At 35.5% G+C, this 22,457-nt stretch overlaps 3 protein-coding genes across 16 annotated transcripts; 1 reads left to right on the top strand and 2 right to left on the bottom strand.

Moving 5' to 3' along the window:
• Positions 1–1,633: 1,633 nt before the first annotated feature.
• LOC122632815 (dual specificity protein phosphatase 15) lies at positions 1,634–9,588 on the bottom strand. 3 transcript variants are annotated; one of them, XM_043820031.1, is made up of 9 exons: positions 9,155–9,588; positions 5,972–6,709; positions 5,846–5,921; positions 3,760–3,876; positions 3,515–3,639; positions 3,277–3,448; positions 2,791–2,969; positions 2,461–2,658; positions 1,634–2,072 (listed from the first exon to the last, which is right to left on the bottom strand). In XM_043820031.1, exons 3-9 carry the CDS (start codon positions 5,864–5,866, stop codon positions 1,835–1,837), a joined length of 1,050 nt encoding a protein of 349 aa, XP_043675966.1. In that variant the 5' UTR covers positions 5,867–5,921; positions 5,972–6,709; positions 9,155–9,588; the 3' UTR covers positions 1,634–1,834. The 3 variants fall into 3 exon arrangements, with proteins under 3 accessions (XP_043675966.1, XP_043675965.1, XP_043675967.1); XM_043820030.1 differs by having other exon boundaries at positions 9,336–9,588; XM_043820032.1 differs by having other exon boundaries at positions 5,972–6,305; positions 9,336–9,588.
• Positions 9,589–12,046: 2,458 nt separating this feature from the next.
• LOC122632829 (transmembrane protein 42-like) lies at positions 12,047–15,301 on the bottom strand. Of its 2 annotated transcripts, none has more exons than XM_043820061.1 (4): positions 15,117–15,301; positions 14,081–14,237; positions 13,747–13,893; positions 12,047–12,425 (listed from the first exon to the last, which is right to left on the bottom strand). In XM_043820061.1, the coding sequence occupies exons 1-4, from the start codon at positions 15,161–15,163 to the stop codon at positions 12,276–12,278; spliced, it is 501 nt and encodes a 166-aa protein (XP_043675996.1). In that variant the 5' UTR covers positions 15,164–15,301; the 3' UTR covers positions 12,047–12,275. The 2 variants fall into 2 exon arrangements, with proteins under 2 accessions (XP_043675996.1, XP_043675997.1); XM_043820062.1 differs by lacking the exon at positions 15,117–15,301 and adding an exon at positions 14,643–14,701.
• Positions 12,408–22,066, top strand: LOC122632808 (protein phosphatase 1 regulatory subunit 16A). Of its 11 annotated transcripts, none has more exons than XM_043820015.1 (9): positions 12,408–12,539; positions 17,263–17,538; positions 17,633–17,935; positions 18,027–18,169; positions 18,268–18,393; positions 18,456–18,531; positions 18,634–18,851; positions 18,961–19,132; positions 20,998–22,065. In XM_043820015.1, the coding sequence occupies exons 1-9, from the start codon at positions 12,503–12,505 to the stop codon at positions 21,309–21,311; spliced, it is 1,665 nt and encodes a 554-aa protein (XP_043675950.1). In that variant the 5' UTR covers positions 12,408–12,502; the 3' UTR covers positions 21,312–22,065. The 11 variants fall into 11 exon arrangements, with proteins under 11 accessions (XP_043675950.1, XP_043675952.1, XP_043675946.1 ...); XM_043820017.1 differs by lacking the exon at positions 12,408–12,539 and adding an exon at positions 12,626–12,971; XM_043820011.1 differs by lacking the exon at positions 12,408–12,539 and adding an exon at positions 14,726–14,843 and having other exon boundaries at positions 20,998–22,066.
• The last annotated feature ends 391 nt before the right edge of the window (positions 22,067–22,457 follow it).

Here is a 22,457-nt window from a genome sequence, read left to right as displayed (position 1 = left end):
AGAACGTTACTCTTCGACTTCGAAGCGACTTGATGCATCGACATCCTACCATCTAAATCTGTATATACGGAAGAAGGAGGCTCTTCGTCGTCATACGGTTATTACTTTTCTGCACGATATGATTTTTACACTAATTACAGAGAGATATAATAGATGTTTTTACTTTTTTCTTTTTTCTTTTTCAAATCAAGAGCGTATCATGAAGATTTCGCAGAAAGAACGATCGAACGTTCTCGAAAGGCGCACAAAAATACGAGTACAATTTATTGCATTTATCGTCTAATCTACGCGATTTTTTTTTTGGTTCCTTCAGTGTCAGTGGAATTAATTGCCTTAAATACACGATGATTGCTTGGATAAAAACATCGCTTTATGCCGTCTTTACTTTCGCGTTCATCTTATTCACTTAGCGAATACGCAAGTTCCTATGAAAACAATATATTCGGTGTTATTACAAAATATTACAACTAATATAACAGCCAGTATCCGGTATTTAAATCGACGGATACATATTTATGTACACATTTATTAATACGTGAATATTAAGAACGACAAAGTAGTCTATGCGTTTCCTCTTTAATCGCTGCTTTTTTTCTAAATTTATAGGAAAAAGAAAGATTGGTAATTACAAACGCAACGAGGAGAGACTATTTGTAAGATAAAGAGAAAAGAATCATTTAATAAATAAATTCGAGCGAATCTTCAAAACACGTCTGCCAAATTTCGTGCTACTTTTATGTATCTTTTCATTTTATATCAATTATTACTTATAAGTCGTGCGTGTGCTTGTGATATATATATATATATATATATGTATGTATGTATGCATGTATATATATATTTATTTATTTTTTCGTTAATCTACATATAACTACGTGTTATACTCTTTCAAAACCTCTCATAACAACGTGACACTCGGTCATGTGTATATGTATATGTTTATATGTATATTTTTCAGAGTGTCAACAACGATTCGCGATAAACAGCGCGATCCCGCTACAAAGCCAACAATTATTTGGACGGTTGCGAACAAAATTGGTGATGGGATAACGTCATAAAACAACATATCACACTTCGCTTCCAAAATTTCTTTCAATTCTCATCGTATGTTTACTTATCAGAAAACTTCTCTCCAAGTAAAATCTTGCTTCTTCACTCGGCCCATTGAGTTTTTGTTTTTCGTTTCGAAAGCACGACGATTAATGATTTTACAAACGTACAAAATCGGTCGAAGTTCTTTTTTCCCACTAATGTATTTTCAATCTCGCGAATTGCCAACATAAATACTCTCGACCCGTTAAACCCGTATGATATACAAATTAGCCAGTTTTTTTCTGCGTCTTGGCCGCGGGATGTCATGTTACTTATTGACATCGTATAAGGCGACTGATTAACCCAATAAGTAGTAAGTACACATCGAATTCGAGTTGAAGCAGAGATGCAGAAACGATCGCAGATTAGCAGATTATTATTAGACTTATTTAAAAAAAGCAGTATCAGTCCTAATATCTCCTATGATCTTTCCTGTCTCACGACAAATTTTAACTTCGACGATCGTCGGTTTTTCGCAAAGCGGCCACCTTAAAATTGATTAAGAAAGAAAGAGAAGAAAGAGAGAGAGAGAGAGAGAGAGAGAGAGAGAGAGAGAGAGAGAGAGAGAGAGAGAGAGCAAGAGACAGACAGAGAGATAGATAGAGTGAAAAACTTGTTAAGGAAGAGAAGACATTCAAGACAACGCGTCTTGAATACAAGTTGAAGAGATCTGCACCGTTTCTCTCGTGGATATTTCTCGGCTTCGTTCCAGAAGACTGAAAAGAGTGATCTTGTTGTGCTGCTACGTCATCGAGGAATGAGCTTCCGATGGTACAGGTAATTGTGGCGTTTGCCTGGAAAGTCGTCTCGGCCATCGTTGAGGCGATACCGGAGGTGTCGGCCTTGGTGTGGTCGGTGCTGATCCCGCTGTTAATCTCCAGTTACTACCAGAAAGTGTGATGGATCTGCCAACGGCAGTCAAATTTGTATTACTACTACTGCAAGCTACGGCGGCTGACAGATCCACCCTCGAAACGGCCCTATGAACATAGATTTTCTCACATTATCGCCTTTCAATGAGTTTCTTCATTCCATTGTCATTGTACTTTTGACATTTTTATAGATAACAAGATGATTTATGAGTTGATGAGTCTTATATAATCGTGAGTGCGCGCACCATCATAGATATGAACATTTTTTTTTGATTCCTTTTAATAGGCAACGCAATAATACATGAACGATGTACCGTGTTGCCTATCATGAAAAGTAAAAAAAAACCGATAGATGGCGCTCGCGAGCAACATTATCAACAAAGTACGAAGTGCGTCCTGCTTTTAGGCGCGGAACATTCGGAAAAATCGAAATTAAAAAAAGATGTTTTCCATGAAGTTAAACGTTAGATAGGTGTAATAGGAGGGTGTGGATTACCTGGAAGGAGGCGCAGATCCGGTGTAGGAATGTAAACCTGCAGGACCGCTTCTTGGCCGAGTAGCGGACATAACGCTGGCTGATCTAGGTAGAGCTGGCGAGGGTGGTGCGGATGGAAGCATTCTTGGCGTTTGTGGTGGTGTTCTACCAGGTGTTAAATTTCCGGAACTACTGGAAGATGATCGTCTTCTGGGAGTCCTACGTTGAAATTTTGTTTGTAAATATTGTATCGTTCGACGATCAAATAATCAGTTTAATCAAGTTTTATTTCAAATGTTCATACGACATACTTATTTTATAAATCGCAATAGATAAATACAGAGAATTTACCTCTTGGACGGTTGACGGCAGAGACCAGTGGGACAAGGACGACCCATGGCACATTTGCCTTCGCAAACTTCTCGTGCTTGCACCAACGCCTCGTAATTTTTAAGGGTGGCTCTACATGCTTCCGCGTCGGATTCTGCAAGAGCGAGACTAGGGAATCGTTCCTTCAATCTTCGTCGTTCCTGTGGACGAAATTAAACGATTACGTCTTATGGAAGTTCGCAAATTTTATAAGAATTCATATTACGAGATTTATTTTTGTAAATCAACGATATGATTCTTAGGACGATTAAAATAGAAACTTCGATCGTTCGATTTGTAAGTGAGGAAGAACTTCTTATTATTAAACTCGAAGAAAGGCGATATTATCGTATCTCCGCTTCGGTATCCTTTGTGTTTCCATTTTTTAAGGGGCAATTTGTAATGCAAATTCTCTATGCCTCCGTTATCTTTGAAATATCAAAAAGATTTCCTTCTATGTGAACGTACCTCCTGAAGACGGCTCGATTCAAAGTCCTCGAGTTGTTGTTGAAAGCCAGCGTTTGGGTTGGCGATGGAACGACCTACCCTCACGACCTTAAGTGCCTCTTTCCAGGATAGATTTGTGGTGCTCATGATATAGGCGACTGCGACCGTCACACTTCTCGACATGCCCGCCAGGCTAAAAGGAATAGTATCTTATCGGGCTTGTTTGCAAATTGTTTTTTCAAATCTTTTAAATACGCACCAATGTATTAGAACATTGCCACCGCGCAAACGAGCAGCGTGGATAAAATCGTTACAGAGAGAAAAATATTGCGATAAATTTTGATCCGGCCTGTCGGCGGCTAAGATGCATAGGTAATGCTTATTCTGAAAGAAAATACATATCTCTCTCTCTCTCTCTCTCTCTCTCTCTCTCTTTGTTTCTATTTTATTTCATAAATAATTAATATCGAAACGCTTATCATTTATCGTTAGACTATAACTTACAGAGTGTAATCGACGAGCCGTGTCATGAATCGCCAGGATATGAGTTATCTCGAACCTTTCCAGTTGATCTGCGTCCTTACTATCCTGATAATTACCAATGTAAAGGCCGGGAAGCACCTGCACACACATTGCAAAGGTAGGAATTAATGAATATATTAGTAGAAGTTAGCTCGTACTGGTGGCATGACTTTTTTAACGACCGAACGAATACAAATGATTTTTAAATCGCAATAGAGCTCTATCAGGAATCTTTATCGTCATAGTATGCGTGACACGTCGCTTCAAAATTCCCATAGATGCTATCAAAAATATTATATAAAAAGGTTTAAAATAATCTTAAAAAGATTAATAAGAAAAGATATATCGTATATACTGGAAAAAGTTCGATGCCCCAGTTCGAAGTTTTTTCTTGCCGCAAGGTGATTTTTACAAGGGTACTTGTCAAAATTTTATCAAGAAACTTTATTAATTGACGTCTGCACGCGACGAATAATACGATATTGAAAAAAAGAATATTAGATCTTTAGTGTGTTGTATATTTTTATTTATTATATCATTTGAATAAAATAATCGCGTATCGCTACGTTTTCGTATAAATATATATCAGAAATCAAAATATATCGATCGTTCAATGTGTCACGCGATCGTTAAAAAAGCAACATGGCGTTTATTTTAATGCCTCAATAATATATAAACTATGTAAAGATTTTTCACGTTAGATAAATTACTAAACGTACGGAAAGACAAAGCATGTTAATTTTCATCTTTATAATACACTTTTACGGAGAACTATAGATGTGCCAGCTAATTGAAAGAAATTTAATGATACCTGCTTATTGTATAAATAAAACGTATTTATATCCAATCTTCATTTTTCTTTTAATAGATCGAACAAAACGTTTCGTTTTGTATCTCATTGCATTAGCAAATTTATCGTCTCTTGACAATTCAATCTTTCTTAAAAGTTAGAACGATTTTTTGCAATTAAATGATATGAAAATAAGAGAGGATGTCTTTGATTATGAACGACGTTTCAATTATTATAACAGAAAGATAGAAATTCTAATCAGGCCGATATGCGTGTTGCAAAAGTTAAAGATCGAACGAGCGTTACGTTCGACTGGAAATTTGCCAAAAATATTCGTCAGTTAGTACAACGCTACGTAGTATGTAATAGGAGTGTTTTGAGAACTCGTGGCTTTCGTTTTGCGCACGATACGTCAACATATTTTCGCGAACTGTGTCAAAGAATTTTCAGGGTTAAAGCAAAAGGACGTCAGTGAAATTCATCGGCACGAAGGAGCTCGAACGATGCATTTATTAAAGCATCGTCGAGAGAGTGGGAATAATTAATTGGCCATTGGTTGTTCGGTAGCTTCTAATTTTTTATTTCGACAAGCGTTTTTCCTTATAAAGATCATGCTTCGGTCACTTGACCGTAACCGCTTTTTTCATTGATTAGATCGTCGACCCGTTTTCTTTAGCGTCCTCGTTTATTGCACAATGCATCGCGTTGAACTTTTTCCGCTCAAGGATATTGTATGCTTGCGACTCGTAATTCCGCACAATTTTCCATCATACTTCGCGACTGATTGCTCTACTTGTTGAACCGTTGTCAGATTATTACGATTATTATAATCCGTCGCTTGTTTTTTCTATAGCTAACTTCGAAAAGTGCCATCACGTGTTATATATTTAACAATGTAATAAATAAATAAATTTCTTCTTCTCTCTATCTCTCCCTTCCTCTCTCTTTCTCGTTGACTGACTCATTCACTTTCTGCTTCCTTTCCCAGAACGTTTCTGAATAAAACAGCATATTCGTAATGTATGTCCAGTTTGAAAAGCACGAGCTCGAGTGCCACTCTATTGATTTGCATTTCTTTTCAGGAGGCTAACCGCGGCAGGTAGCTAATACTAATTACCTCGCTTAAATGAAGCAAATGAAAAGCGGCTTTTTACGTAGAAGTACCTATACTTCAAAGTACAAATACTTTTGATCTTTCAACCTTCTTATCTATATACGCAGATACCTCACTCATGTCAGTTTTATCTCTTAAAACCTAGAATTTGATTCCTATCTCACCTTGTTCATGCCATTCCCCATGTTGTCTACGTTGGATAAAACGCCGTCGTCGTCTCCGTTATTTCGAATTCGAGTCCTGAATGTTTATCGTTTTTAATCGCAAGAATCCGCTTCCCCAGGACTTACTTTCTCAGCCTCCCAGGGAGTCCTCAGCCTCTTCAACTCTCTCTCTCCGACGATCCGATTTGATCCTCGTTATCGCGAAGACCGCATTGTTCTTGAAGCACTATCCTCGACCAACACATCACCAACACATAAGCTCGTATTTTGCCAGCGAATCCCACGAGTCGACGATATTTAATCTCTTCCCGTTTTTCTTCTTAACCTCGTTGAGTTTTTTACGAGACGGTCCAACGTTAAAATCGAATTTTAAATGTTCGAGTTGTTCTTAACGATATCGAAAGTCTGTCGATTCGGCAGAAGCCGTCTCCTCAAACTGTTCTCTCTGATCGTTCTCGCACTGTCGTGATTCATCGTGGATTATTTTTCTAGCTCAGTATTGTTTCTATTTCTATCCTCTCTCTCTCTCTCTCTCTCTCTCTCTCTGTCTGTCTGTCTATCTATCTATCTCTCTCTCTTTCTTTCTTCGAAGCGACGCTCGGAGGGCTCGGTCGCGATCTCGGTAGCGCTTTCAAATCGACTTTATGTAAGAAAAAAATTGATCGACGAACGAAAGGGATACATCCCGTTCAGAGAGAAATTCATTCGCTGACTGGAAGCTGGAAAGCACAGGTTCAGAATTTCCTTTTGTATATCTGTCCCAACCCACCTCCCTCGTTGTAGCTATCTTCTCTCGAAGCGCTTTTTTTCAACGAGCGGGCATGATTAAAGACCGACCGTTCCTCTTCGCCCCTCTGCTTGCCTCTGTCAGATGAATGAGAAGTAAGCCAAAGTTGGAGAGAGACGAGGATAGAAAGCAAAGAAAAAAATAAAAGAGAAAGAAACGCTTAGATGATCCAAAAATAAACTTTTTAATGAGAATGAAAATTTTCAGCGAAAGCATGAAAACGTTTGAGAAATTCTTAAAATTATTCGGATAGCAGAAAAAAATCATTGAACCTAGAAATATCTTTTATTTTTCTTCTTTTTTATCGTGCAGATATTGTGTGCGATCGAAATATCGATTCATCTTTTCGCGTTTACCCTTCTTTCTTTCTTGCGAATCCGCAAGAGTATTTAGCCTTTGAATAAACGTAAACGTTTGAAAGTGGCTCTTCCCACGGGAATATACACTTATTCACAATCAACGAGGGAGTTATATTTCAAGACGAAAATGTGGATAAAGCTGATTGTAAACGTTTGACATAGAGAAACAACTAAAGACGAGAGATAGAGGATCAAAGAGGCAAGAGATGAAAGCTAATGTCTGATGTAAATCTTATGAGAAAGAGAGAAACTAGGATGAAAGAGAGAAAGCGTGGACGCAAGGAATAGGAAAAAAGAACGAGTTTCATTTAAACGTCGTACTGCAATAATATCGATTGCAGTCAAATCGATAAAATAAATTACGCGGCATTGACGACAGACGATTTACTTGGAAACATGCCAACCTACTTTAATTTAGCGAGATATCTTTTTCTTTACATTATGTTATATGTATATATATTATATGACGAGTGTTTTCACGAACATATTGATCGTGGATATTTCAAAATTTTTCGAACTCGGAATCCGTGCTACCGATATCTTTAGAAACTGTGCTAAAGCGTAAAGCATTGCAGGCATCGATGATGCTTGCCATAAACTTTCCCAAATTTCGAAAAAAGAAAACCCGACTTTTCGCCAATTCATTTCTCTCTGCGGTCTCATTTCCATATATATATATATATATATATATATATATATATATATATATATACATACACACACATATATATATGCACATACATATACGCGACAGGAATGAAGGCATGTGCTTGGATACTGCTAGGATTCGAGAAAATTTAACACCGATCTATGCGCGTGTATCATGGACAAGAAAACATGTTTTCCTACCGTACGCCACGACAAAATATGTTTACTATTGTTAGATGAAGACGATCATTTGTGTAAAACTACGATACGCGCGGGTTAGACATTAAAGTAATTTTTAATAATTTTTCTTCTCGTTGAATTAGTCATCCGTATTATTAATAAGTAAACAGATCTATAGGAATGTAATTAAAATCTTTTGCGGTGCAACGAAATGCAATAAACGATGAAGACTTTTTAATGATGTTTTAATTGATTTTCAATCTACCGTGTACAATGAGAAAGAATCCGAGTGAAAATAGAAATAAAAAAAAGACGTGACAGTTCGACGAGGCGGAGCTTAACCATGCGTATCACGAGTCTTCGCATGCCTGAAACCGAATGAAATTAATTATGCGACGTTAATGAGAAAATCGTAGCGCGTAATGCTTCCGTCTTTTATAAGAAAGCATACAAGCGGTTACATATTCAATCGTGATCCTGTGATGCAATTTTCAGACTTAACCGAGAATTCAAATATCACGCTTCTTCGTGAATGCAACTTGAGTGAATAATTCAAACGTGATGAATATAGATCAGCGATGAAATTATTTTTAAATGGATAAAAAAACTTTTTCTTTTCACAAATCGTCACGATCAAGTGGATAATCAAGGCAAAAGCAAGGGTGTCAATAACGTGTGTACATCCAGTGTTCCTTGAAAGTGATAGGTCGCGTACAAACGAGACTATTGGATAAAGCGTCACTGTTAAAAAATCCTTGAACATTCGGACGATCCATGGAATGTGCCTGACAATTACATTCACACTCTTACGATCAAAAAAGCATCCAGCTAAATTTCTTATTAATAATTTTGCAAATAGCAAACGATACGAATTAGCTTGATCGGTAAAAAGTATCATTATATTTATAAACGTGATGATCATGAAAAATGCATTAGTGTGTCAACTCGGATATATTAGAAAATCGTATATTCCAGTAATCAAGCGTTACTATGCTATCACATGCTAATAACTACTGACAATGATGCGCGCATTAGTCGAGTTTGATTGTCACGATTTACTAGATGTAACGACAACCTATTAAATATTCGACAATTTCTTTGATAAACAGAATTCATAAACAAAGGTGTCAAACATTATTTCGTATTTGTTTCATCCAAAGTGATAAAATTAGAAGCGACAATCTCAGTCCGGCCGACTTTTTTACAGTTTCACACGCCATTGCTTATTTTATATCTCAAATGAAATCCTTCCGTGTCACGATAACGAGGAACATCACGGAATCATATCCCCTATCGATAAAGCGGAAGCATCTAAGAAAAATTATAAAAAATCACCCCACTGACGATCCAGACTGGTTCATGTCGAAAAAGAGCGATAGGAAAAATAGAACGGAGTTGTCCTATCACATATTTTGGCACGAAATAGGCGCACGATCATGCTCTCCTTCTTACTGGCAAAGGAAATAAAACAAAAAGAAGAGGAAAAAGCAATGCTCTCCATTTGTCTGGTATTCACCAATCCATAAGAATTTCTTTTCCCGTCATAGATCCTGCAAATCACATCTCGTCGGCACGACACGGATCCGATGATTAACAACACACGATCCGTGCACTAATGACGGACGACGATAGAAATGGCTTGGCCGTATTTCCCTCGTTTGGTAGCTTTGATGGAAGGGCGCGTCGTGCGAAGACTATCCCGCTCACCGTGTAGGAAGGAGTGTTGCGAGGATACAGGGACACTGTCAGGTTGGGAGCAGACGTAAAGGCGTCCGCGAGAATGTGTGTGTGTGTGTGTGTTGCGTGTGTGTATGTGTGTCGGTAGAAGGGGAAACATCAAACCGTGAAAGGGGCAACGGCAAGGGCCACGTGGTGGGGAGGAGGTAACGCAGCAAATTCGCATTTCATACACGTCCTTTCTAATTTACCTTGGACCAAGCGAATAGCGAAATCCGAAACGATTGTCGATGAATACCAATGAAAAACATCGAATATCCAAATAGGAGTTATATTTTTCAAGGATAAATCTCCACAATAAAAAAAAAAAGGGAATTTTATAAATTTTCTGACAATCGAAAGAAACTTTATAAAGTAGGAAATTTATGGAAGACATGAGAAGCGTTGGTCAAAGCAACTAACGAGATCACGATTAACGAACCCCAATCGAATGAAATGATTATGGTCTAATGTCTAATAGGAGAGAAAGGAAAACTGATTAGGTCCTCGTCGCGAAGAATTTCATGTTGTCGGCGTTGGTCTGTGTCTCCAGTGGTTATGTGGTAGGTCGCAAAGTCGTGGATCGGCATACCGAACAGGTGGAGGGGTATATAACGTGCGAAGAAACGTAGGGGTGGAGCGCTCGAGAACGGGACGAACTGTCCAACGTACATCGCTGTAGCTCGGGTTGTCCTCGCGCAGGCGCCGCTCGATAAAGAACTATCTACCCCCACTACCCTCTTCGTCATCCGTACTACCCCCGACCCTGCTCCACAAACCGTAAATCTGGTCTACTAGGGCCAGTCAACGAATACAGCTAACTGGGCTACGTTCGCAGAGTAATGGAATGCTGATAGAAAATGGGACGGCCGCTATACTCGCGCAACCTCTGAATGAACGCTCGCTACATCCTGCTTCGGTGTCTCTCTCTCTCTCTCTCTCTCGCTCTCTCGCTCTCTCTCGTAGTTATATCTCTTTTTTTCTTTTCTTCATAATCTATATGCGATCAGTTGTATCGCTTTTCTTTATATCTTTCTATCATATATTTGTTGCTTGTAACGTAATGACGGCTATCGGTTCTCTTCTACATATATCTCCGCTCTGTGAATTTCACATGAATTCTTATCGATGAAAAGCCTTTCGAAGAACGTATATTTCTCCTTTTGTTTTTAAGCCACGCGCTGGTTAAATATCCGTTTAATCTCTTGACGGACTCTTAGTCGTAGATGAATTCCTAAACGAACAAAAAGATTGTTTGATTCAAAGCGGCATAAATATTTCTCTTACGCTTCTGTCGGTGAAAGCGATGCAATACATATATGAAATTCGTAAAAGGTAGAGAATACTCGTAAAAGAGAATTTCTTTTCTTCTCTCTTTCTCTTTTTTTTTTTCTTTTTTCCTTTCATCCTCTTCCTCTTTTTCCACTACTTCTATCCGGTAGCACTAGAAGCACGGAGACCCACTTTACTGTGCTAAAACAAGCGTCTCTCCATATACTTCTAGACTCGTTCTCTTTTTCTTTAACTCTTCTCGCTCCGTCACTCCTTTGCTCACTCCTCGTGCTTCCTTCTGCGCATTTCATCCACGAAAAGACCGCGTATTCTATTAGATTTTAAGGGAATTACGTGACGGTATCCGTACGTAAAGAAAACCTTCGTTTATTATTATTTCTTTATTATCCGTAGCTAATCGTAAGCGTAATAACATATTTTACGTCACAAATAGGTAAACGAAAATGATCATTTTCCTTTCTCATAGACACGAGCGCTGCCATTTATTAAAAAAAAAAAAAAATAGAATAAAAAAAAAGACCGATCAATCGATCGCTGGTAGTTTTTCAAGAAAAACAAGCGTTTATAGAGTCGTTATAATCAACGATATAGTTGATAGAATTTTAATTTGGAACTTAGCGCTCAAGTTACAAAATAACAGTTACGAAGGAGAGATTAACGTGGAAGGTTTCCGCCTGGTCGTTCGAGTACGTCACGATAAACAAGCTTCGAGGCGTGACAACGTTCGTAAAAATATCTACGAATGCAGTTACTATCACCAGTCGGCATTCTTATGCAAATAAAGTTAGCGAGAAGGTAGGATAATAATGATTGGGATGATCGAGCTCTTTATCCCTCGGATAAAAAGACGAAGCACAAAAACGTTTCGATCACTTTCCTTCCCTCCATCTTTTATCTTCGTTCTCTCGTAATGCCTCTCGTTATTGTTTCTTGGCACGTGAGACAAAATCATCGTGGATGGACGGATGCGCTGTTGATAGGCGAGCAGTCCCTTGTGCATTTGTGCATGAATGCGTAACGAGTTACGCAAATCCTACGACGATGGCGTTTTGCCGCAAGGGAATTTACGGTCCCCCTCATTCTCCTCTCTATCTCTCTCTCTCTCTCTCTCTCTCTCTCTCTCTCTCTCTCTCTCTCTTTCTCCATCGTATAGGGTCGACGTGTTCACGAGCAACCCAGACGCCATAGTTATGTGAATTAAAAGTGAAAAAATATGGGTTTTCCTATTGCACCCTCGATAAAATTATCTTTTGTATTATCTCCGTATAACTTGATACAATTTACATTATTAAATCAAACAGAACATCCTTTAAATATTGTTTGCTCATCTACGATTAAGTAGGGAATAGAAAAAGACGTTACGTCGAAACTACTTTGGTTTACCTGAATAACGATCTGAGTCACTCGTTCTTCTTACAAAGTCGGCTGCAAAAATGCTTTCTGTAAATTATTGCTGTTTGAGCTTCCGCTGCTGGCTCGTAGAGTTTTCTTTGTTTGGTGTATAACAGATGAGAATCAAGCCGAGGATCACCAAGGATGCGCCACACCACCAAGTTAAGGAGGTCGACTCGCCGAATATTATAAAACCGAGGAACGCCTTGAAATTAGAAGAAAAGTATTTAACGAATTAAAAGTATCTATGGTTGGCAAGCATAAGGATAGCGATAGCAAAACATGATATCCAAAAGGAATATCCTAAGAATTAATCAACGTGAGTTTAATCTCTTATTTATCTTTATATTATACTTATTATTATATGTCCATATTGTACTTGATAATTATTAAAAGTAGGAAAAATCAATTGTTGAATATCGCCGGGTATACAATGTATCCGTGACGTATAGATTTGTAATCGCGTAACGCGTATTCCGTGTGCCGTTATTATGCAACAGGCAACTCGTCGACGCTTCACGTGAGCATCGTTTTTAAAGAGAGTACGAGTTATATCCGACATGTCTCTCGATCGCGAATTACGAGGTGTACGAGTACTCACGTAGGAGTATCGTTGTATTATCAGATCTACGGTAATTGCCACGATCGCATTATACCGGCTCTCTCGTAGATCGGTGATACGTCTAGCTTGCGGAACACCTTTCACTCTTGCCAAGCTGCTTCTGGGAAAACGTATCGGCACAACGCTAATGTAAGCCCGATGAATTCATTCGAACTAACTAATACATAGAATAGTGATAGTGTCTACTAAGAGAACCGTGAAGCGTGGTACAGTGATCACTCTTTTGTACTTTTACAATTTTATATAACGGTGGACAAAAATCTCGTCCCGTTCAGGACGTTGAAGGAAATAAGGGACGAAGGAAGATCCAACGTACATACGAGTAATTACAAGTCAAACATCGTATCGACAATAATTATAACTTTCCATACGATAATTCCTTTCCGAACGCACGATCTTATAATTAAAGATAATTTTATTTGAATATGCGAAGAAAAAATGTATAGATATCGCAGACGATTTTTAAACGAGCTTGTTAAATTGTGAGCTATTGGCAAAACTAGCTTTGGGTTAAAGATAAAACTTGTGGTTCAGTGCGACGAGGATAGGAGGAAGAGGCTTTTATGTTCGAAGAGTACCCAATCGTTAACATACGAATCGAAAGCACTAGTCGAGGGTAGAGCGTGAAAAAATCAAAGGCCTTTAAGAGACTCGTGAGCCTACTCGATGTGGAGATAAGTGCGCGATGGTATTGATAGTACGTTTACCGTTATCGACAGAAATGCGAAAACTAGACAAGGAAACTATGCCATTGCAAACAAATTAGTGCAGTGATACTTTGCAAATTTGCTTTGGTCTTACCACTTAGAATACTTTCGCGAAGAAAAGACGCGATTAACATGCCGTCTGATAATATTCGCGCTAACAGTCCTCGACCGTGAACGGCAAATATTCGATTACTCACCGAACAAACATAATTCATCGCTGTGCTGGCAACCGTAGCAGGTAAAGAAGATTCACTTCCGTTCAGAGCTTTTACGAAGAATGTGCAGCCTATTGTGTTGGTCACGACCATGAGCACGAGGAGGCTTACTTTTAGCAGCATTGGTTTCTTTTATCAAAAATGTTTTATTCATTTAATCTATTACCTTCGTTGATCAAAAATTCAATCATTTTATATATGCTCGATTAATTAATTTATATATGCATTAATTATGAAAAAAAAATATTAGCCTACAAGGTATATAGAAAATTATATAAAAATTATCTTTGATATATTCAAATATCGCGCCACTCACCAAGAAGACGAACTCAGCGCCACCGGCTAGCTTGCCAAACAAGCTGCCGCAGGTAGCAAGAATGCCGCTGCACACAGCCAGGTGAATCTTTGTTTTTCCTTGCTCCATGAATTTCGTCGATAGTTCAGCGTCTTTTTCCTTCACAAATTCCATCGGGCTGGGGGCAATGAATAATATTTTCAAATTAGTAGAAATATAGCGCAAAATATGACTACGGTGGATAATGTGACTTTCTCGATCGAGTAAACTTTTGATTCTTGCATAGTAATGAGAAAAAGATAGTGGGGGAAATAAGAAGTAAGAAGATATCTAATGTATATAAATGATGGGAAGGAGCAACAGTATTCGAAGTAGTAGCTTGAGAGTAAGAAAATAAGTATGTACGATACGTCTATGAATGGAATTATATCGTTAGACGAATTATACATTATGAGAAAAAGCATACCAGCGGACGATGAATTAATGGTTAAAGAAGTTTTGTAAAGAATATTAAAGAATATCAAGGCAAAATACTTCTCTATCGATGCTTTTTTAATCGTACGATAATATTATACATGTTAACCATTTCGCTTGTAAAATAATGCGTTCGTCGTAGACGAGACGCATCGCTGAAAATTCTTAACGCTGACATACGAAGCGCTTACAATGTTTGATACGCAGTTCGTATTTGATCGTCAACTTTTTGATGGCGTATATATACGTTCTTCGTATTCGAGCGTTCGCTCATCAAGAGGTGTGTATGTACGTCATTCGGAGCGAAAGGGTTAGTACACGTTTAACTCGTTAATGTTTTTAATTTTCTCTATTAACCCGTAAAAGAAAGTCTCGAATACGAAACCTCCCAAAATTTATCTCGAGAAAGTTAGCCTGCAAAATTTTACCTTGATCATAGAAGAAATTCACAACGAAGTACCGCTTTAACGATTTACATCCTTTATGAATATCTTTATCTATACTTTACTATAAAAATAAACGTCGAAATATTCTACGTAAGGATGTGTATCGGTTAGTAGAAAGTAACGAACTTCTTTCTCACCTTTCTCTCCAACAGTTGATACGTTTCGTACGTAGAATTTTTTTCATTCGTCGATGTTTCACAGTTCGTTTGATCGCGCGGCAAATTCAAAATAAAGAAACAAATCGTGGATAAAGAATGGCGCGCGAACGCGAAATGTCTACAGGTAGTTTAAAAATGGCGACGGACAGGTAAACGTTATTGAAAGGAGCGCGCGCTGCCATAAACGTTATTAACAATAAGGAAAGGCTAAGTCGTTGTTAGGACAAGAGATTTATTCCTTATCGGCAACGCGTTCCACGAATAAATTTTATCTCTTCTTTTCTATCGTTCCTCTGTTTTTCTATATCCTATATCTATTCTCTCTCATTTTGCCAGCGTGGATGAAAATCTCTTCCTTCGTTTTCTCTCCCTCCCCCCCCCTCTCTCTCTCTCTCGTTAGAAAAGGAAGGAAGAGGAAAGTGTTGGAGGAGATAAAAATGCCGTCTTTTCGCCGGTCGAAAAGCCGCCGCGCTTTCCTCGTCGTATGATATCGAACGTCGTCGTAGCTTCGAAGCCGCACGAGAGAGTAACAAAAAGGGAACGAGAAGGTGGTGGAGGCAGCAGTGGAGGCAGAGGAGAAGGTAGAAGAGGTGGTGGAGGAGGAGAGTCCCCTTTGAGTCGCCGTGTGCATGCAGGTGCGTAAGGTAAACCGGCCCGTCGTCGTCGTTGGGTACACCGAGCCAATGTCTCTACTTTATCGTACTCTATGTTCATTTCTTTATCGTACCGAGGACGGAGAGTCGAACCGTCTCAACGTCGGCTCCGATTTTTCACCATTGGAAAACTCAACGACGACAGCGACGATGTCGTTTTCGGTGCCGACTGACCTACCACAATTTTTCTTTCGTTCAAACATCTTTTAAATACGGGACATCAGGTGCCTTCTCTGCAAGGAAACGAACGTTCTAATTTCTGTTCTACCTATTCTGTTCTGTGAGATTAGGTCTTTATCGTTCATACACGATCGCGAGTTTTCCTTTTCTTACAGATAAGAGCCCTAATTCAACTCTCTGTAATTTCACTTGAGATTCGATTCGGTAAATTTCTTTCCTTTTATTTCTCATTTTTTATGTTTAAATATCAGTGCATATGTCAATTCTACTTTAGCTTTTATATAAGTTATTATATCTTCAAAGGAAGCCTAAATGAAATGAATTATTCAAAATGCTCTTCTCTCTTAAATTCAATGCCACTTTAAATGTATTTCATAAGAGACAGAATGTATTACACAGACATCTGTTTTATTTGTTATTTTACTTCAAACCATATTAAAAATATATTAACAACTTGAAATTATACCCAATTAGTATATGATATCTTCTTTGATCTGATCTTAAGACTTTAATCTTCACACTTGAGCCAATACCTTTATCATTATAACAGAGCTATCAAATAGAATGTATATATTGACATATTATTTTTCAAGAATAATTTACATATTATATTATGTTTATTTTTTTTATATGCGATATTATTTTCTTATATATAATATTTTGTATAATATTTTGTACGAATTTGTAAAAATTCGTTAAAAGAATATTTTTATCTAAGTTTTTCTTTAAATTGTTCCAGCAAAATAATATTGACATATAGTCTAACTGATATTATTCTTTAGAAAAATATTTATAATTTCTAAAAAAGCTAAACATATATAAAATTATCATCACTTGTCCAAAGAGATATTTTCGTATATGTGCTGGAACATTTGTGCAAATATACGTTTATCTACCTAAGTAATTAATAAGTTTATTTTGGCACCAGGCTAAAATATACTATAAATTCTCTAGCAGTCAACCAAAAATATATTGCTCAAGTTATATGTACATTATTGAAATAACTAAATCTCTGTATTATTTCAAGATGATGATGAGTATTTATCAACAAATTTTCAAGTATTTAAAAATGAAATCGTGGTGGTACAAACATAGCGGTAAATTTATCTTTGTCTTGTGATCTGAACATATATTATTCTTATTTTTATAATAAAAATAATAAAAATATACTTACAATATATTCCTAATAGTTATTATATGAGTTGCAAAATTGAGGCAAAGTATAAAATTACAATAATTGAATTAAAAATATTAAATTGTCGTTATGAACAATTAATACGTTCTTTTAACAGGAAAATACAGCTGTAAGAACTATAAGCACGTAACAATGGAACACGCAGATTTAGTAGCAGATATGGTTCGTGTAGAAAGGCTCACTACGCAAGAACGACTACATCTTGCACGGCATCGTAGACTTCAGCAATTAAAAGTGTGGCGTCAGCGTGAAAAAGAATGGCTACGACATCAAACCAGGCATACAAGCAACAAGCGTCATATATACTTCAATGATAGTGTCATGTTACTAGAAGCTGCTGCAAGAAATGATATAGATGAAGGTAACAATAACAGTGTGTATGACAGAATAAGGTTCCAGTATAAAAAAAAAATATTTACTTTCTATTACTTTTAAATTTTATTAATGTATAATAAATTAATCTTTAGTTAGGAGACTGTTGAAAAAAGGAGTGAATCCTGATTCAACAAACGAAGATGGATTAACTGCATTGCATCAATGCTGTATAGATGACAATGAAGAGATGATGAAGTTACTCGTTGAATTTGGTGCTAATGTAAATGCTGAAGATAGTGAAAAATGGACCCCGTTACATGCTGCTGCTACCTGTGGTCATTTACATCTTGTAAGATATCTGATAGCTAGAGGTGCAAACTTATTGGCTGTTAACGCTGATGGAAATATGCCTTATGATATTTGTGAGGATGAAAAAACATTAGATTGCATTGAAGGTAAATGTTCCATTTATATAGTTAATATAAATAGTACATCTTTTTACTTTTTAAGTTAATCTTTTGAAAATCTATATTATTTTCATTTTAGGGGAAATGGCAAGACGAGGCGTTACACAGGAATTAATAGATGAAACTAGAGCATCCACGGAAGTTCAAATGTTGAGAGATTTACAAAAAATTGTTACCATGGGTGGAGATCTCGAGTATAAGGATCATCAAGGTGCTACACCTGTATGTTCCAATTCGTCTATTTTATTGTGAAATATAATTTTATTTATTAAATTTATTAAATTGCATATCATATATGTTTCATGATATAATTCTTATAGCTTCATATAGCATCAGCAAATGGTTATTTAAGGGTAGTCGAATATCTTCTCGATCAACACATTTCTACGGATATAGAAGATAATGATAAATGGCAACCTGTTCATGCAGCAGCATGTTGGGGTCATGTAAGTACATTATTATGTGTTCAATATTTGGACCATAAAAAATCAATTTTAAAACATTTCAGTTAGAGGTTCTAGAGCTATTGGTACAGAATGGGGCGGATTTAAATGCAAGAAATAAACATGACGAAACTCCTGCTGGTAAAGATTCATTTAAATATAAATAGAAGAAATTTTATTCTTATTTCCTCGAATGACTAAGATATACAAATTTTTTACGATAATGTCAATACTGAACTATAGATATTTGTGAAGACCCTGAAATTAGAGAACGCATAGTTGAACTTAAAACGGAACAAGAAAGTAAACGATTACGAGAAGCACAAGGTCGGCGAGTACGAAGATCACAAAGTATAAATACCCGGACTCAAAGTGTACGACGGACATCGATCAGAGACAAAGTTCTCACAACAAAAAAAGATGCTCAAGAGGAAGCAAGACTGAGGTTACAGGCACAACAGGTGAAATAGCCTAATTAAATTTTATAAAATATTTGTAATTATAAACTACAAATTGTGCTTATTTTTATTAGCTTATGAAAAGTACATTAGAATATTTGATTTATTTTAGACATACGTTAGTATTCCAACTCCTAATCTTCCACAAACAGAAAACAGCACAAATACACAAGATGTGGTAAACAATGAAACTGATTCAAGTACACTGACTCCTGCTGTGCGCAAAGGACCCGAAGGAAAGGATAATGATTCTTTTATGCATGAAGATGTTGATAAAGATTCAGGTACATTCCAATTCTTTTTATGCTTGTATTGGTTGTGGTTTAGTAGAACATTGTGGTAAATGGTAGCTTTTTCCCAAGAATCATTAAAAATGAACATTTTTTTTCACATCATGATCTTAATATTCACACATAATTATGTTTCATTATCTTTTATAATGTATCAAATTATGTTATGTATGTATATTAAGAATTATTGCATCCTTCTCTGATTTTTTCAGTCAATAATTTATTAAATTTAAGTTGTGTTATGACTCAATGATTATCTCATTGGATGTAATTTGAATATATAAATGACAATAATTATATGCTGCGATACAGCAATGTATCTTTAAGTATCTTCAGAAGTTGTAAAGTTTTTGAAAATGAAATTATTTCAAGATGTCTATGTTAGTTGACATAGATTAACATTTATAAATATATAAATAGAAGACTCTGCGTGTAATCCAAATACGTGGTCCAAATATGTTAGTTACCTATCATTTACCTGCTTTTCTCTTTTTCATTACTGCGTGCTCCTGACTAATTCTGAGGTTAGTTTTCTATGTCACTTTCCTATTTCTTTAATCACATTTTTGAGCAAAGTGTATTGATTGATTTTTTAAAATCTTGTATATACATTGCAATCATGCATATATCTGATTTATATTTATACAACATATATAGTACATTTATCTACCAATATGCTCTTTTGTTCTGTAGAAATTCTTATACTGAATCATTTCACTGGGATAATACATTTGCTTGGCTTAACAGAACTTTAGTAATGATGAATACTTATCTAGCAATTAAATAATTACGATTTTTTGTTAAATATGAAATTTTTTCCATGTGTTTGGAGATATTTTAAAACTCGGGAATAATAGAAATTTTCTAAGGAAATTTTATAATAATGATTAAAAGTGCAATAAGAAAAAATAATTCATTATTTAGCAGACATCTATATAAAATATACTCGCTACGAATTCATGGATATTTAGAAGATTATTATTGTTTGGTATATTAATAATTTTACATAAAATACCAAATATTTAATGGCCTATAGTGTAGTACAGCATGATTATATTACAATTTTATGAGCTTTCATATAATTTATATTTAACATGAAGTTTTTATATATTTTATGTATATAATTGGTGCTTAATAAGCACCTTACTGTATCTTATCATCTTCTGAGGTTATTAAGGTGAATAGATGAATAGTATTGAATAAAATCATATTAGTCAATATAATAAACATATCAGTTGTAGTTTGAAGATACAAAAAATATTTGCAGGCCTTGCTGCAAACTGATATTAGATTTTGTTATACATGAATAAAATAGTCTTATAAAAAATTATTATTGTAATCGCTATTTTATCTCAATACTACTCAGTCTACCATGAGCAAGCATAGCTAAATTGTTCAATTATGATAGCTTGTAAAAATGCAGTACAGTTGCTTTAATAATATTGAACTTTTATAATAATGACATCATGTTAAAAGTATGTCATTATTGTAATTGCATCATTATTATATGTAGAAACATAGAACTGGAACAAAGAATACTAAAATCTAGTTCCTTTTTTGAATCTAATATATAATTATATTCTATATATTCATATACACATTGAGTTAAAAAGACTTTGATCTGCAATATGCTATATACTGTATATGCACACTGGTGACATGGTACTTCTTTATGCGGTGTTTAATGCTTATGCTCAAGCATGTCATGCTTAGTGCATGAGTCTAGTTGAAACATCATTTCCAACCATAATCAGTGCATAGCATATAAGGGGTTAGGTGAAGGGATCGCAAAATGGATTTACAACGAAAAGAAGTTGAGCTTGAAGGAAAATAGCACTGGATTTACCTATTTGCCTCAGCAGTGACAGAACCTGATGTACCAGTTGGCAGCCAGCAACCTATTTACTCGACAGATGATACCAATGGAAAGATCAACATACACGTGTCTGTAGTTTTTGTCAAATCTCTATCAGATTTGAAAAAGAAGAGGGCACAAAATCGACATATATCAAGTGGTTCCATGGATACTAATGGAAATGGTTTTCCAGTTGTACCAGTTTCATCTATATCCAACTCTGATTTGGGCACAAGTGACTTTCAACGATTTACTGGAAACACAAGTGAAATTATTGGTGATAACCATTCAGAAAAGAGTTGTTGTACTGTAATGTAAAATGTACATATACGAAGGTAAAGTTACACATCACTAAACTAAATGTTCCTTGAACACAACATGGTAAATATATCTATTCATTTTTTAGATAAAATTTAATTTCATTGATCTGTACTTAGTTCTTCTTAGATTTTTCATAGATCAAAATTCATATGATATTAGAGATATACTTTTATATATACTTAATTACCCTTATTGGGATTCCTGAATAAGCATTACATTCTCTGTAATGTATGTTACTAATAATAGTATTTTAAAATGTTATCAAATCAATTTTAGAAATGTTATCCTATTTTGGAATGATTAAATATGTACTTAACAGTTATAGTAACAATGTATTATAGTTAAGTTTTTGACATATACTATTCTGTCATTTGTACATAAACTATCATTTGTATTTACATTGTTAATTAGTTAATAATTTTAACTGTTTTTAGCTATTTAGTTAACAATTAGCTATCATTATAAAATTTTAATAATTAATTTATGAACACGATGGTCTTGTAGAAAACTGATTGCGAATCATTTCTTTTTGCTTCAATTATTATATCTCTTATGTATGTGATAGGAGCGCATTTACCTTACGAAAAATACATTTATGCAAATTAAAAATGAACGTATAGACAAACTTCCTTTTGATTTAACGTTTCGTAGTGCTTTAGAATTTCTCTATTATATCAGTTTTTCACATGACCTTTGTTGTACAGAATTTTATTTATTTAAAAAAAATATTCTAAATAGAGAGTAGACATATATATATATGTGTGTGTGTATGTATATGTATATGTATATATGTGTGTGTATATATATATATATATATTCTATAAAAAATTATCTTCTCATAAGCAACAGCCAAACATAAGACTACACTCAATATCTTCCAGTCTTTTTTATGAAATATAAAATATAATAACTATATAAGTGCTAATTTTGTATTAATTTAAGCAGTCAGATTTTTATATCTACTTCTGCTTATATGAAATATAATATATATCTATATTAGCATGTTAAGTACTTCAAATGATGTCTTCAATTATAAAAAAAAAAAAAAGAAAAAAACACCATTGTAATTTAAATATCTCACATTGTCATTTAAAAAGTATTAGAAAAATAATTAGATTTTCCAAATTACATATTACAATGACT

The sequence above is a fragment of the Vespula pensylvanica genome, chromosome 11 (assembly GCF_014466175.1).
Source record: "Vespula pensylvanica isolate Volc-1 chromosome 11, ASM1446617v1, whole genome shotgun sequence".
NCBI lineage: Eukaryota > Metazoa > Arthropoda > Insecta > Hymenoptera > Vespidae > Vespula > Vespula pensylvanica.
Note: the sequence above shows the minus strand (reverse complement) of the source record. Positions and strands in the feature narration are given on the sequence as shown.